This window comes from Motacilla alba, chromosome 5 (genome assembly GCF_015832195.1).
Source record: "Motacilla alba alba isolate MOTALB_02 chromosome 5, Motacilla_alba_V1.0_pri, whole genome shotgun sequence".
Taxonomy (NCBI): domain Eukaryota; kingdom Metazoa; phylum Chordata; class Aves; order Passeriformes; family Motacillidae; genus Motacilla; species Motacilla alba.
The window spans coordinates 54,017,134-54,033,352 of NC_052020.1; the positions used below are offsets into that span (position 1 = coordinate 54,017,134).

The following is a 16,219-nucleotide window of genomic DNA, read 5'->3' on the forward strand; positions in this document are numbered from 1 at the left end:
TCAAAATTAGTTTTGCTGCTAATTTATAACTCATCTTCCTCGCAGAACTAATGAATAGCTTATTTAATTTTGCATATTCTACTGTTACTTGTGCTAGAAAATTAGTCTTTTAAAGTGTCCCTTCCAGCACAGATTACAGAGCTGGACAGAGCACCTGGGCAGCACCCAGCCCTCCTCAGCCAGCTCTTTGAGGCAGCACTGCGCTGAGCTGTGCTCTCTGAATGCTTTTCAGTTCAGATCTTTCAGCGTGGCTAGAATCAATGCAAGCGTATGAAAGCCTACACCACTGAAAGCTTCAAAAATATTTTCTTAAAACACTGAACTGCAGCACACCCTCGAAAGGCAGCGTTTTCTGCTGCCACAGGCACAGGCTCAGCTCCGTGCTGCAGCATCCACAGCACCTTCCTCACGGTGGTCACAGCACTGGATTTGTGTGCAGCTCCTTCTGGACCTGTGCTTTAAACACTGTGGTCAGCAGGCTCCATGACAAAGGGAAGAGGAAACCTGTAAGCAGCAGCCAGGGCAGTCTCGTCAGGGAGTTATGCCTCAATCTATACGATATGAACCTTTATTCCCTTAAAATGGAGGGAACTTGATGTAATTCTTAAAATGGCACATAGAGAGGTTCATCTGTATTTAAACACTTAAAAATGAGGGGAAGTGGCAATTCTGCCTCAATTCAAACCTTAAAAGTTCATTGCAGAAGGGTCAGGATCTCATTTTAGAAGTCTACAACAGGGAAGGAGATGGAAAACTCTAAACCTGAAGCTGTTGGCTTGATTGTACAAGCAGCCTTTTGCTAGCCCAGAGAGGCAGGGCTTTGGTCCAGCCTGACAGGCACACAGGTCTGAAGAGCCACCAATATCTGTGTCAAGGACACTTGTGTGTGACACTTGCTCTGAGGCACAGCAACCCCTGAAGGGACACTGAGAACTGCAGGGGCTAAGAGCACCTCACAGGGCACTGGAGACAAAGCCCAGAGGACAGCTCAGAGCTAAAATCCTGTCACCTGTTCCCAACAGGAATCCCCCTGCCCCACCAGCTGGAAAAATGCCCTGTGGGCCATCCCTGCTTTGGTTACAAAGGGGATGTGAGGGTGTAGTGCTTTCCAGAGCCAGAGCAAAGCTGCAGCTTAGGTATTAATAGCTGAAGAGGAGAAAAACCTATGGATTGTGGTAAATGAGTGTAACATTATTAGAAGATTCCAAATTCCAAACTGGGAGGACGAGATGCTGTGTAAGACAACAAGCACTGAGCAATGGAGGAGCAAACACTATGAAGACCCTCAGACCTTATTACTATTAATAGTCTGAATTGTTTCTGTTATAGGCATAAGTGCCCAGGAGTTTCAGTGCTCACAGTTCCTCTTTGGAGGCACCCAGCTCAAGCTGTGGTGCTTCCCTAAAGGAGTCCATCCTTCAGGGTATGTGGAAACCTCACGTGGAACCCTGTTATGGGGCCTGGCATGGGTAATTATTTCTGTACAGGTTTGTAAGGTGTTTATTATTTTTAGGGACAAAGAATGGGGGAAAGGGGGTATGTGGAGAAGGAAAAAAGATACAAATGCCTTGGAAAAATGCTATGACTTTGTGAGTGAAAGACCAAAGAAAAAGTGGCAGGGTGCCATAGATTTTTTTATGCTTTGTTTTTGAAACAGTCACATACCAAAGGCTCCAAAATATAACTGGTTTAAATGCAAAACTGTGGCTTTTATTTCCAAACATACAATAAATAGGTCCACCACAACTAGCCTCTAACTTCATTTTACATGGAAGGATTTTAAAATTAATTTGTGCATATTTAAAAATTAAACTTCCCTTTGCACATAATTCCAAACATAACCGAACTGCATTACACACCAGCTCATGGTCTTGGCACTGTGACACAAGCAACCAATTAGAAACAGAGCTCTGTAGCCAGGACTTGTACAAAAATTGCATTTTGAATTGTTGATAAAAGATCTACCAACAATTAAATCTTTTGCTGCAGTATACAAAAAACTTCAGTACATAAATGTTGAAAAGCAAGTTGTCTTCTCTTCCGTTTCTGTAGAGACTGCAAGGTAAGTGGATTTATTAAGTGTTCACTATTTGCTATATGATACAATTTTCATACCAAAATATCTTTACTGCATAGTAACATTCCATATTTTCAAATGCAAAAAGAGATTAGATGCAGTCTTTTTATTTTATCCCTCATCACTGAATTTAAAGACATTTTTAACCGCATCTCTGTTTTATCACAGTGCAGAAGGCCCTTAATATTTCAAGGATTTACTCAGTCATATTTTTAATACAAAAGTAGAGGCTGAGGAAAAGCCAGAGTAGTCTATACACAATGCACAATCTGTGTACATTCTGAAGCTGTACCTCTTCAAGAACTAGTTATACACTCTTCAAACAAATCCCTTTATCCAGCAATTCAAAATGCTTTAGATCAGAAGTCTTATATTAGAATCAATACAATATATGCATATAAATACATTTATACCCTTCAGTTGCTAAACAACCCAGATGGCTGCGAGGATGTGACCTGAAATGGTTCTACATTGGCCTGGGATAGCAAATTATGTCGGCAGCTAACTGTTAACCAAGAGAGTCACAGTAAAAAATGGAGATCTCTGCACAAGGTAGGTGTGCCACAGCATCAGTTAAGACTAGAAATACCAGGTGACACCCTGGCCCCTTCAACAGGGCCAGGATTTCAACTTCTGTGAGATGCAACACACAGGCAACATTTTTTCCCCCTGCCAACACTCCGTTCATAAAAAGTCTCAGCAGAACAAAAAAACCCCAAAAAATACAACAAACCAAAGCAAAGGTTTTACAACTGCAAGTTTCCAAGACAGGTGCTGCAGCTTTCAAGAACAAAGTAAAAGTTTAATAATTAAAAAAAAAGAAGGAAAAATAAAATAACAAAATCCAAACCAAAAAGCAATGTGCAAGTGTGAAGCTCGAAGACGATAGCAGGGATCGACCAAGACCTGGGTTCAGGCTGAAACACAGAACCCAAACTGCCTGATGGAAAACCAGCTCTCACTGCAAATCTCTCCTCCAGCTGAGCAGGGTGTTTGTGTATCTGCATAAAAACACCCCTGCCCCACCCAGAACAGCCTGGGGCAGCAGCTCCAGGGTTCCAAAGGCCAGGTGGCCCCAGCCCCTGGGAGGGACAGAGCCACCAGCACTGGGTCCCCACAGCCCCACGGGTGCTCCAGGGCTGTCACAGCAGAGGGTGATGTGCTCTCAGTGCTCTCAGCTTGGCTTCTGAAAGGATGCAGAAATGTTGGCCGAGTGTCCTCCAAAGGTGCTAGAGGTTTTAAGTTTGAAGCGTTTTCTTCCCACAATGCCAGGTATAAAAATGTGAATCTCTTTAAATAATATTGCACATAAAAATTATCTTAAAATCTGTAGTGAAAGCAGGGTTGAAGGACAGTGTTTTCCAAAAGAGAATAAAAAGCTACCTGTACATAGCAAATTTTAATTTAAAGAACGCCAAGATTATTCAAAATCTAAGCACATAATACTGACAGAAAAATGTTAAATTGCACAATCTACATATAAATTAATTTGTAAATACTTAAAAGTTTTTAAACATTGAATACCCTTGATTTCACAAATCAGCTAGGTCACTGTCAAAGGATCAACTTAATGAGTTAGAAGTACTTTCCCCCAGAAAGAAACAGAAACAAAAAGATTTGCAGTCTCAGATGAAGCACTGGAAAGAGTTAAAGCATTTCAGCTCAGAGGTAGTGCTAAACACATCCAACTAGAAGTCCATTATATTTGAACTATGATGAAATAACGTAGTAAAATGTAGAAAGACTATAAAATTTACAAAAATAAATAGTTCTGAATGCTTTAGAAAATGCAAGAGACTTTGTTGGTAAGTGTCTTGATCTGCTTTTCTGACCAAAAGAAAGCAAAGCGTGTCTCATTTTTAAAATATACCCATCTCTAAGAACGTGTCTGCAATCCACACAATCTAACTCTGCAACTTGACAGATGCCAGCTTGGCATAGACTCTGATATTAAAAATAAAGCGGAGGCTTTGTAAAAGACCACCTCATATGAAATTTGCTTTGCATGTAAATTCTTCTGTCAAATTAAAAATTGCACATAAAAAAGTTTATTGAAAGAGGCATGAGGGGTGATGAGGGTATGTGCCCATTGTTCCACATACACCCTGGAAGGAAAATGATGATTGCACAGTTCTGATAAATAATTTTTCTTTTTTAAAATCTGCCACTTTTTTGGTTTGTAAGTTTTGGAATTATTTAGAAAATTCTATTATGGACAAATTATTATTTAGTTTGCTTTTTAAAGAATTCTTTACAACTATTCCAGTGGCTTTTATCCTGAAACCAAATGCAAGTGGCAGTCTAAAAGTATCTTTGGGTAAAACAAGTATCAGGATCCAACGAGAATTTCCATGATGTGGTCCAACTCACTCAGATCTGTTCTACATATCTGAATGTTGTTTGCTGAAGAAGAATTACAAGATGGGAAGGTTTTCAATGGTTCTTCTGTAGCAAGAGATGGTGATCTGGGCGGCATCAGGGGAGGGCAACAGAAGTCTGAATCATACATTGAAGTGTCAATATCTTCAAAAATGTCATCTATTGCCAAATCCTTCAAGTAACTGGTTGAATTTGAAATCTCAAAGGAACCAAACACACATTCAGCTCCCTTCAAATCCTGTCTGTCATCTTCTAGTTTCAGACCAGCATTTTCTGGAAACTTTGGCTGGTCATCTCCAGTAGGAACCAGACAAGTAGGTGGGCTGATATCTTCTACAAAGTCTAAATCCTTCAGAATAGATGAAATAGCAGATGACATGTCGTCGTCTGAAACGATCAGCAGGCTGTTTTCGATCGGGTCCTCCACAGACCGCAGGTCACAGCAGTGGGACTCTTGCTGACCAACACCCGAAGGCAACTGAAGGGAAATGCCGGGTGACTCCATCCCTGCGTAGCTGTGAGAAGCAGGAGCAATGCCAGGGCAGATGTTCACTGGCTGCTGGCTGCTCTCTTGCCTCATCTCCTCCTGGATCTGCCGCACGGTGTTGGCGATGAGCACGGAGCGGTGCAGGTTGGGCTCCACCAGCATTTTGTACGTCTGTAGCTTGGTGAGGCACATGTTGAGCACCAGCTGCCTCTTGAGCGGGTAGGGCAGACCTCGACTGGAATCAAAGGCACTCGAGAGACCAGCCATGCTCTCCTCATAGTCACTCAGCTTGCGCTTTAGGCCTCTCCCCAACATGAACCTGCAAGACAAAAATCCCGAATTAACCTTGGGCAGGCCCAACAGACAATGCTGAAAAGCCTCTAGTGTACAATGTATTGGTTAGCTGAGACTTTTGATGTCACAGAACATCAAGAGATAGAAATCCTACACAATAGTACTTCCATTGAAAAGATGCACTTTCCAGCTATGTTGTTTCATGGCAACTTTTTTCCTAAACAGAAAATAAGGAAGAAATATACTAACTCTTCTTTTTAAAAAGCTATAGACTTCTAAGTATATCTGTCCACATAAAATAAAATATATGCTTATATTAAGGCTCAAACTAGAGAATATCTCATAATTTCCATTTTAACATTCATTCTTGGGTACAGCAGGTAAGATTTCAAGCTAGTTTTCAACACCCATTTTGATCTCATGAAGCCATTCTAACGTCTTGCTCAGTGTCCCTGAGAACATACACAGAGTTCTATGTAGGGTTGATTCTTCTCTCTTTTCCTTAGGTGACCCAAAATTGTTTTACAGAAAGACCAACAGCAGGGTTGAAAGACCAACATGGGATCCTTATATCCATTCCACATCTTGGTAGTTTGGTCAAATGTGGGAGGAAATCTGGCTGGGCCACTGAGCTCAGAGAGAGACAGTGGGTTCACAACCTGCTACTGACTTCACACTAAGAACATCAGGCAGAAAGCTATCAAACAACATTTTAAAAGTGACCAATTTTGGGAAGGGAAAAAAAATAGAATTTAGTTGCTTTCATTCTGCTTTGTGTGCTCTTGCACTGAAATACAATAGGTCTAGAACAATGTGGTACAAAAACCTGTACACAGGTATAAATATAAATCTATAAGTGAGCTAAACAAATACCTGCTTGGGTACTTTGCTATTACCATCCCAAGTCTAAAGAGTTTTATTAGGGACAAGAAGCAATCACTCATATAAACACAGAAAAGGAGTATAGTCTGCACGGAAAACACTGTTAAAATCTTAGTTACACACATCCTAAAGTGTCCATGAATGCAGACACCTTGTTCCCAAACTATCAAAAAAAATTAAGCAATCATAAATTAGACACCACTGGCAGATTAAGGGCAGATCCTTCGTGCACAATGATCCAGACCCTGCATGCTGCTGAGGGCCTCCCAACTTCCTTTTTTTGTGAGCACTGGATGCTGCCAGCAATAGCTCAGCTGATGGCTGCAGCTGCCAGCTGCTAGCCTGTTGCTAGACTTTTGGGGACAAGGAGAAGGCAGCAGGATAAAGCCTCTTTTACTTTCAGGATTTCTCCAGATTTGCAGGGCTCCATGGCTATGTCCATCTGCCCAGACAAGGCTGCTGGAGAACTCAGCTCCTCTGGAGGAACAGAAAGCAAGCAAGCAAGGAGAGCATCCTCAGCAAGACACACGAGAGAAAACAGACAGCTGCTACAGGATTTTAGGTGTCAGACTTCTCAATAGTACATACTTTTTGTTTTTTTTTAAGGACATGAATATCTGGATGAAATTCAGCTTGTCCTAGGATTGCATTTTTACTTAGCAGGGAGTAGTCTGGTCTATCTTCAGTTCATTAACACAGTCGCTCTTGAAACAGCAACGAACTTTAATTACTTGTAATCTTTAAATAATATTGCCACTTCTGCAACTTTTTAACTTTAGAACTCTGTTTTTCTCCAAAGTTTTCTGCTGAAGTGCCACAGCACCAGCTGAATCTCTTTAAAAACCAGAAGGTGTCTGGAAGTGGTGTACCTGTCCACCCGGGTCATCATCCCACACTGATCATGTATCACTCTCCCACTCCAGCACCCCATTAAGAGCGAACAGACCCAGCCAGTACCAAGCACTCCATTACAACAAAATCAGAACAAATACGGATACAAAGTTCAGGCACAAAATGTAAAAGTATTCTGGGAGGCAGTGTGCGTGTGTGAAGGATCCTCAAACTACTGACAATACTGTCAGTAACTGCCCATTTTTGACACAATCTATGGAAAATCACATTTATGTGGGACAAGTAGACTGCAGCTAAATATACCGACTGTCATAGTAAAAACAATAATTTATGCAAATCATAAACTCACGATAAAATTGTGAACTCTCCATTTCAAGTAGCATTTAAATGTTGTGTACTACCTCAGGCATTACCTCACAGCATCACTGTAAGAACAAAAATTATGCATCAAAACAGCTGTTTCTTCACTAAGCACCATCATTCCCATACACTGCATGTTAGTGGGGTTTGTTTGTTTTTCTCTCAATTAAACAGACCAAAATTTACACCCATAAGGAAATGAAGATATGAGCACACAGGAAAAAGCAATTCTGACATAGCACACATTCAGAATGCTTGGTTTTGATAGTTTACTGCTTGTAATATTTTTTAAAATACACATATATACTTTGTTAGACACATAGGACATACTATGCTTATCTCTTTGAATTATAAAAATGATGTTAATTCCTAACATCTCAAAAATGTGCTGGTATTTAAATTCTGTAAGCAAGCTTAAAGAGCAAGCAGACTATGATATGCAAGGATGTATAATTTCACAGAAACAACTTAGTATGACATGTTTTACTTTTCAATTCAAACGGTAGTCTCGTTAGACTAAATACTTCTTGCTCATATAGGCAGACACCCCTCTTTTCATTCCTCAAATTTCCTTCATGAAATTTGTCCCAGAGCATTTTGCAAACATGTAACAATGCTTGAGCATGACAGCACTTGACTATGAAAATGAAGTGCAAGAAACACTATTTGCTCCAACTTCAAAATGTTTCTACTTAACACACTCCCCACTCCCAAGATGTGTTTTTAAAATAAACAAACATACTACTACCTTACATTTTAGAAATTCTGTCAAACATTGATTTATTTCCTAACAGGAAGGATCCCCTACTCTCCCTCCAGGAGCTAGATGACTTCAGAGGTTACATAAAAATTTGTAAAAGGCTAATAAAAACCAGAGAACCATTGGTACAGTGGATTTAAAAATGACTAGTGTCACGGTTGCTACAGGAGACATGAAATTTCAGTTCTTGTCAAACACACTCAGCTGCTGACCTACAAAAGACACAAAGCCCCTTTGTTAGCAGCTAATCTACATTTTATCAGGCCTTTTGCTTTACTTTTTAACACAAGAATTTCTGATGGAATCAGATCCTTAACACACTTCTGTGTATTTCCTAAGTAGCTTGTTCTTCTGCAGCACTGCGATTGACACCTCATCCCAAACCCAAAATTCACAGTCAGGTGCTCTCTTTCACAGCATTACTTTGCAGCAGCAGATGCTGATGGCATTATTTAATTATGCAATGCTTATCCCACTTCAGTTTTTGGAAGTAAGGCAAACAAGCAGCCGTGCACACACAAACCCCCAGTTGCCTGCTCAGACGAGGAGCAGTGTCAGCCCCTCCATCAGTGACACCAGGGCACAGCCAGCTCAGAGCAGCACAGTCTCCAGAAACTGCACTCTCCTTACTCCAGCCTGATTCCAGGAAGCTACTCACATCTCAAAAAATTGGGTCAACTAACAGGATTTTGCGATGTGCCAATGTGACAACTCCGTAATTTGTAAGTAAATAAATTGAATAAAAATTCAAAGTTTATGCCAACTTCAAATGCGAGGTCTTCACACAGCTGTTCAATTATAAAATCAGCAAGTCACCCTTTAAGGGTGATTCTAAGTCACCCTCTTCTTGAACTTGAAAAAGTTCAACAACAAAATTTTTTTTCCTGTTCAGATTATCTATTTTAAAATCTTTTGCCATGAAAAAAAACAGGAACAATGAGGAGCAACACATCTCAACTTTTTTTTTCTGGCATCCTCTCATCCTCTCCCATTATAGTAATGCAAACTGAGCCACAGGCCGTTTATGGCAGAATGCTTTTTTAATGAAAATAATTTTTCAGATATAGAAAAAAGGAGGCAAAGCAAACTCAGTATTTGGGAGTACCAAACCCTCTATTCACACCGCTGAACTACAATGGAGCCTTCACAGAAATTGTGCCCTGACAGTATGTTCCTCAGTTCCTTCCAGTCCTCCATGGAGGACATTTCATTGCAACTCCTCCCTGCTCAGATGGGAAGAAGCATCCAAGCACTGTAATCCTACACCATACCAGGGTTTGAAAAAACTCCGGAGGGAAGAAGCACGTCCCTGGTTGGCAAATCCACACAATACCCAACAAACAGGCCTGGTCAGGGTGCAGCTACTCAGAAGAAACATTCCAGGCTACCAAGAAAAATTTACATTGCAACCTACAGGGCCCGTGCCACCATTTCAGCTCCATCTGTCACACGGCCTGACAGTGCAGCTGCCACTGACACATGGCTGGGAAGTACAGCTGGGAACACTCTCAAGGAATAATGCAACATGTGAAAACCCTCAATTACTTCTATCTGGGCAAACTACTACTTAAAAACTTTTTTGGAATATGAGGGAGAACTAAAGAGAAAAGTTAAACAATGTTTAGAACTCAGGACCTCACAGAGCTTTAATTTTCAGTAGAGAAGAGCTTCAAAAACAATGAGTGTATCAAACACGACTGCCACAGTTAGTATCTTCTGAACACAAAGTTCTCATGCACTGTATTAAACTACACAATAGTTATTTATTTATCACTAAATATGTTTAAAAAGCAAGATCATCAATAAAGTACCTGGCCTTCACTATCCAGGTAAAGATAACTGAATTCATAGTGGAACCTTTTGGCTTTTCTTTTTAGAGTATTATTAAATTCAAACTTGCTTGATCCTTTCTGTACAGCCACACTGCTGTATTTGTCAGCCCAAGACTGACTCAAAGTGAAATACTACTTTTTCTTACAGGACCAGAATACCAGCTTTGCAGGTGTGTAAGCACCTCATGAGTGAAAGCTGCCTGTCTGGTTTGCAGTAATGCAACTTATGTATTAAAATAAAAATTAAGAGACTCCTTGCTATTGTAATTTGGGCAATTCCCTTTCAAAGTCTCCTTTGTCTTGTAACTGTAGAAACCATGTAAGAGTCAAGACAGACAGACTCTCTGGACTGCAGACTTGTGTTAGTGACTGAGCGAGGCTGGCTGATAACCTGGTGTTCTGCTCTCCCCTCTCTTCACAGACACATCTCACAAGCACACATCCATCTGCAGGAAGTGCAAAGGAAGACAAACACCCCAACAGTTACAGCTGCTTCCCAGAATTATTTGATGTATGCTGTACACTATTTTTAATGATAATCCTTCCCCTACCTGACACACATTTTTAGGCAACACAACTTCACTAGCAGTTTTAATTAAGTGCTAGACTGGCTATTGGCTTGTATTTCAGGCAGAAGAAAGTGCACAAGGAAATGGAAAGGCTGAAGGTGCAGTTAACAGACACAGCACAAATCCCTTCCTCCCATCCGGACTTAGTGCTGATCACTTGGACACGCCTTACATAACAGTGTAAGCTGTCAGAGCACACAGAACATCTCTGATCTGGGGTCCCCATCAAGTGCTGGAGATCCCCACACCATATCTTGGCTGCTACCCCGACCAACTGAGGGAAGGACTAAATGCCTTAGGAAACACCAAATGAAAAAAGTTTAGACCTCAAGATACTTCCAAACATACAAAAGTGTGTTTAAGTCCATTGCCTCCCCACCCCCCTCAGCCCTGCCCCAGTTTAGCCGAGATGAGTAACTGCTGGAGAAGGCACAAGTGACTAAAAGTGTGCAGACAGGGAGGAGTGCAGTCCTACCAGCTTACTCCCATACCTAAACTCCTATGCAACAACTTCTTCACAGGAGTCAGAAATTACCAGAAAATGGCTGCTCAAAGAAAGAAGACTTAATGTCAACTTTTTGATCAACAAATCCTGACCTATAAGACGCCCACAGTCTGGTACAAAGCAAGTGGAACACAGAACCAAGATATGCTACTGTTCAGACTCAAGAAACCCCAACAAAAACAACAAACCAAAAACAAACACACACACAACAACTCAGCAAACAAAACAGAAAAAAACCCACACCTAAGGATTTCCCCACATTTTGAAAGCCAGACTAGCCTGAATAGCATTCATTAGGTACAGGAAAGGAATGAGAGGAAGACTGAGTTTAGTACAGAATTATTCTGGAATTAATAACATTCCCACTGAAATTCACTATGTGTGAAAGTAGAAAATAAACCTGTATCATACACAAATACTTTAGGAGCTGAAATGATGTTTAGGAAGTGCTTGGAATGAAGTTTTACTTTGATTTAAAAGTTAGTTTGAAACCCCCCACAGCAACCTGTTCATGTTATGTCTACTGGGATCTGGAAAATTCCTGCACTTAAGGACATCTTTCTAAGTTCCTTACTCCCATTTCGTTTTACAAAGCACTGATAAGAGCTTTGAGTTACAAACGATGGCATTTCACTCTGGAGAAGGAACTCCTCTGTTAGGATCTGTACCTTCCACAGCTAAAACAAGTGGGTTCCAGTGCTCAGTAGAGAGAAACTTCCACCCATAAAAAACCCCAAACTAAACCACTGTCACTCTTGTCTGTCACTTCTGTATCTTGTTCCACATTTATTAATAAATCTCATGTGCATATTTTCAATGGGAGTGTGTTTAGCAAGGTTTTTTTCCAGGGATTCTGGCTGGATTTTTCTTTTTCAGTGGAAGAAGGGCCTGGAATAATTTAAACTAAGAATCAAGAGTAGTTGGCAAAAGCTAATACATAATCAAGAGTTACTAAACCTAGAAACTCCCTTAGTAAAACTAAACTATAATTAAGTGAGAACATAAGACTCCTAAAGGAAACAACAAGAACCAAACCACCATGGTTCCACCAAAGCATCTCACTGGAGAAACAAAGGATCATTGGAGCTGCAAAGGCAATGACAGACCTGTTCACAGCTTGTTCTAGTCAACTGAACAGTTCTCAATCCCACATTTGATTCAAACAGAGATACTAGATGCATTCCCCTGCATTACACTGACACATGTTTTAGGGTTACAGTGATCTAAAAGATCTACTAATAAAGGAAGTTACAGCTTATTAAATATTAGAAATTGGCATGCCCATACTTTTAACAGAAAAAAAACCTGGACCATTAACAGTGAAAGCAAACAACAAAAAAGCTCTTTTCCTAACAGAGGACTGTGCATTTATTCTTTCAGTAACCAAATCAGAAATCATTGAATTTTCTGTTGCAGTACACAACTTCACTTCAGTACCCAAAGTGCCACCTTCTCACAAGACAGAACTGCAACACTCAATTTTAGCAGCTGAACAGTGGATCTTACTGTAAGATTGACATCTTAGTTAAGATTGACATCTTTCCAATAAGAATGTGATCTTAAAGTAATATGTTTTATTGCATTGTAATAATTCCCCCTTACCAAAGAAAAAAGAGTAATGTAAATTCAGAACACTCAAACCAAAGTGTTTACCTCACTTTATATTATTATATATCCCATTTTAAAAACATGTATTTCAGTTTACCATGCTAATCCACATATAACATCTGCAGCCCATTATCAGAAATATGTCCTATGTACATAAGATACAATTTCATAAAAACATGTAGTTACCCTTAGAAAACAGAAAGGCGTCCAGGCAGGAAGATTCTGGATTTTGCATAAAGTGTGGTCATCCAAGAGTCTTGAACTATCCCAGAGGCCAAGCCATCCACCGAGGTAGGATGATGCAACTTAAGAGGAAAAACAAAACAAAATCAGGATTTTTAATTACTATGTGGTGGTTTTTATTTTTTTTAACCAGAAGCACTAAGCACACAATTCAATACAACTTTTAAAATTATTTGTGGTAAATTCTATTAAAGCAGATGTATGTGGGTTAAACCCCCTAAAATTCATGAATACACTGAAATAAGAGGACCTAACAGTTTTACCTGTGAACATATAAAATGTGGAAATTATCTTTTGTAAATGAGTATTGCAGAATGCTGATCCTTTGAGCATTAGGCTTTAGGATAAGGACTTGCACTGCTACTTCCTCAGGTTATTGAACACCAATTTACAATTGCAGTCATCTCCAAAATTACATAATCAGGAGAGAGAATACCATGCATTGTGAAGAACTACATTTCAGAATTATCCCCCAACGCTTGCAGGCTGCAAAAGCAGTCAGATTTTTATTGAATTCCCCAACTTTCCTCTTTTTCAGCTTACACAAAACCAGTATGAGAAGATAGTTGATAAGGTGTCCTACGATTGTGTCTAATGTTCAATGTGGCACCATTTCCATCAAACCCCTGATATAGCAACATCTGCAGTATGGCTAGAGACCACATGGATTAAATCATGGATTAGCTCAAGGCGTTGGTTACTGGGAAACGTGAAAAGGCTGAAGTGACAGTAAACTATGGGCTAGGCTAGGAAACGTGGAGGGAATTGCACGATCCATGCTCTTGAGGTCTCACCTCCACCTGGAGAACCGCACAGTTATGAACTGCAAGGATTAAAGCCCTTGCAGGGGCTAACAGCCTGCAGGCAGGATTGGATGTGACATGCCTGTTTGTGCACATCACACACACAGCCACCTGACCCAGCTACGGCAAACTGCCTCACGAACACACCGCAGGAGCAAGGATCAGTACTAGCTGCACAAACACAGCCCTTGGTGATCAAAACCCAGGAGTTCACACATTATTGCACAAATCTTAAAACAATACATAGTGAAAGGCAGTCTTACATTCAGACAGACGGGCAAGTAAACGCCTACAGTTCATCTTACATAGCAACTCATAGCCCGATGCTACCAAAGGGCTCCTCCGCTTACAGAACCTCGGAACTGTAAAAATGCAGTAAAACAGCAGTAAAATGCCCGTGACCTAAGCAAGCCAAATCTAACCCACAGCAATAAACACATGAACATCTCCCTCCTCCTCCTAGAAGCTGACTTCTTTCCCAGTATAATGATATCCACGCTATCTGTAAATAATTAAAAAAAAAAAAAAAAAGCAAGCCCCAAACAAAGAGACAAATGAAGATTCATAACCTATTTGCTCTGAAACAGCAGGACTTCAGGTGGTCACTATTGAGGTTCATTTAAGTGTACTTGTTAGGTCACAGGAAGAGGTGTGCAGTCACTGCATTTTCTATACACTGAATATAAAAACACATGTTTTAGAGTTTTAGGATTCTTTAATGCTAAAACAACTTCACAAAGCTCACAAACCCAGTAAAATGTCGAAAAGTCTTAGAATTCAGCACCTTAGCTAAAAAACCCCAAACCCAACAGAATTAGAAGCACTGGATTAAAAAAATAATACTGTTACTTGTGTTTTAGAAGTCCAATATTTTGCTAGAAGAAGATGAAGTCAAGAAGTTTTCAAATTTAATTTCTTTATTAGATACTTCAAAGGATTCCTGCAGAAGTAACTGTGGAGGTTTGACTTTTGCCCTGTATGATTTCTGGGCACACTGGGTTAAGTGTCAGGAAGAAGTACAAAAGTAAGGTTATTAGGTGTAATTTTTACAATCTGTTAGGAAAAAAAACAAACAAAACAACCAACTATAGAAGACACAGTAGCTGCAAATCATTATGGATTATATCACTAGTGGATTACTTTCTGTCTTCCCTTCCTAGAACGTGTTTAGGGGTCACTTCAGAATTTTGAGATTACAGCATCATTTCAATGTTAATGGCATTTCCCACATTGCGGTTAACTGCCCGAACTACAGAATTTCAGCCACATCAAAAATAAAGTGGAAAACTACTGCATAAAGGTTCCTACCTATGCTTTTAGAAACGAGCATTCCGACACAGTTTGAAAAATTCCAGGCCTAACTAGGGCAGAAATTATTAACTGCGCCTATTTGCGAGCGTAATCTGCAATATGCATAGAGACCAATCTTATGCTCCTCCGGTCCCATCCACCTGCTCGTAGCCCAGAAGAAGACACGTTCACTAAGCCACGCAAACCCTGCTATTAAAAATGTAACTGCAGCTTAATACAGAAGTCGCAACGACCGAGCGGCAGCGATCAGGAGTGCCAGGATGGAGCCGCTGGGATTCAGGGAAAGCCCTTTCCTGCCGCCCTCCCGCAGCCGCTCCCGCGGCTCCTGCCACCATTTGGCCTTTGTAGAAGGAGCGTCGGTGCTTCCTGCGGCCGTCCCGCCCCCCCCGCGGCCGTGGGCAGCGGTAACCAGAGACAACCTTGGGCTTCCCGAGCTGCGAAAAGTTACACTCCTCCCCCTTCCTCCGCCCGGCTCGCTCAGACCCCGGCCGGGCTAATTATAACTGCGCGAACAACTTCCACCGCCGGCCGCGCTCCGGGCGCTCCCCCCGCGCCCGGCCCGGCTCCCCGGGGCCGCCGTACCCGCACCCGGCGCCGCCGTGCCCCCGGCCCCAGCCCAGCTCCCCGGGGCCGCCGGCTCTCCGCACCGCACCGCACCGGGGCCCGCCGCCGCCTCACCTGTCCCCGCTGTCCCCTCCTCTCCCACCGCACCGCCGGCTGCCCCTCCACCCCTCACCGGCACGGCCCCCCCGCCCCGTCGGGGCTCCCGCCGCCCCCGCCTCGGCCTCCCGCCGTGCCCCGCCGTCACCCCGCGACCGCCGCTACCCTCCCCCTGGCCCCGGCTGCCAGCCCCGCGCCCTCCCGCCGCCTCCCGACCGGCGCCCCACCTGGGAGCGGAGGAAGCCCCGTTCCTTCGCCGCCGGCCGCGCTCCCTGCCTTCGGCGGGGCTGGCACTCGGGCCGGGAGGAGGCGGAGGCAGCGCCACCCCCGCCGGGCCCCGGCAGCCTCCGCTCCGCCCTACCCTCCGCCCGCGGCTCCCGCGGGGGGGCGCTGCGTACGCCGCGCGCGCCAGATACCCGCCCTCCCATTGGCCGCCGGCCCTTTCAACCTGCCCGGCAACCATTTTCTGACTGGCCGGCGAGCCGAGGGGGCGGGGCTACGGCTGGTCCCGCGTCGCTGCCCAATGAGAGAGCCGGGAGAGCCGGGGGGGCGGGCCCGCGCGCCGGGCTCGCCCAATGGCGACGCGGGCGCCGCCGA

At 42.6% G+C, this 16,219-nt stretch overlaps 1 protein-coding gene across 5 annotated transcripts; it reads right to left on the reverse strand.

Annotated features, from left to right (window-relative positions):
* Nucleotides 1-1,616: 1,616 nt before the first annotated feature.
* LOC119701803 (SERTA domain-containing protein 2-like) lies at nt 1,617-16,007 on the reverse strand. Of its 5 annotated transcripts, XM_038138930.1 has the most exons (6): nt 15,850-15,984; nt 14,501-14,704; nt 14,221-14,327; nt 13,915-14,013; nt 12,792-12,910; nt 1,617-5,262 (listed from the first exon to the last, which is right to left on the reverse strand). In XM_038138930.1, exon 6 carries the CDS (start codon nt 5,256-5,258, stop codon nt 4,407-4,409), a length of 852 nt encoding a protein of 283 aa, XP_037994858.1. In that variant the 5' UTR covers nt 5,259-5,262; nt 12,792-12,910; nt 13,915-14,013; nt 14,221-14,327; nt 14,501-14,704; nt 15,850-15,984; the 3' UTR covers nt 1,617-4,406. The 5 variants fall into 5 exon arrangements, with proteins under 5 accessions (XP_037994858.1, XP_037994856.1, XP_037994855.1 ...); XM_038138928.1 differs by lacking the exon at nt 14,501-14,704 and having other exon boundaries at nt 15,850-15,992; XM_038138927.1 differs by lacking the exons at nt 14,221-14,327; nt 14,501-14,704 and having other exon boundaries at nt 15,850-15,994.
* Between the last annotated feature and the right edge of the window lie 212 nt (nt 16,008-16,219).

Coding starts and splice junctions, on each gene's coding strand:
- LOC119701803 (XM_038138926.1), bottom strand. CDS start 5,258: ATGTTGGGGAGAGGCCTAAAGCGCAAGCTGAGTGACTATGAGGAGAGC.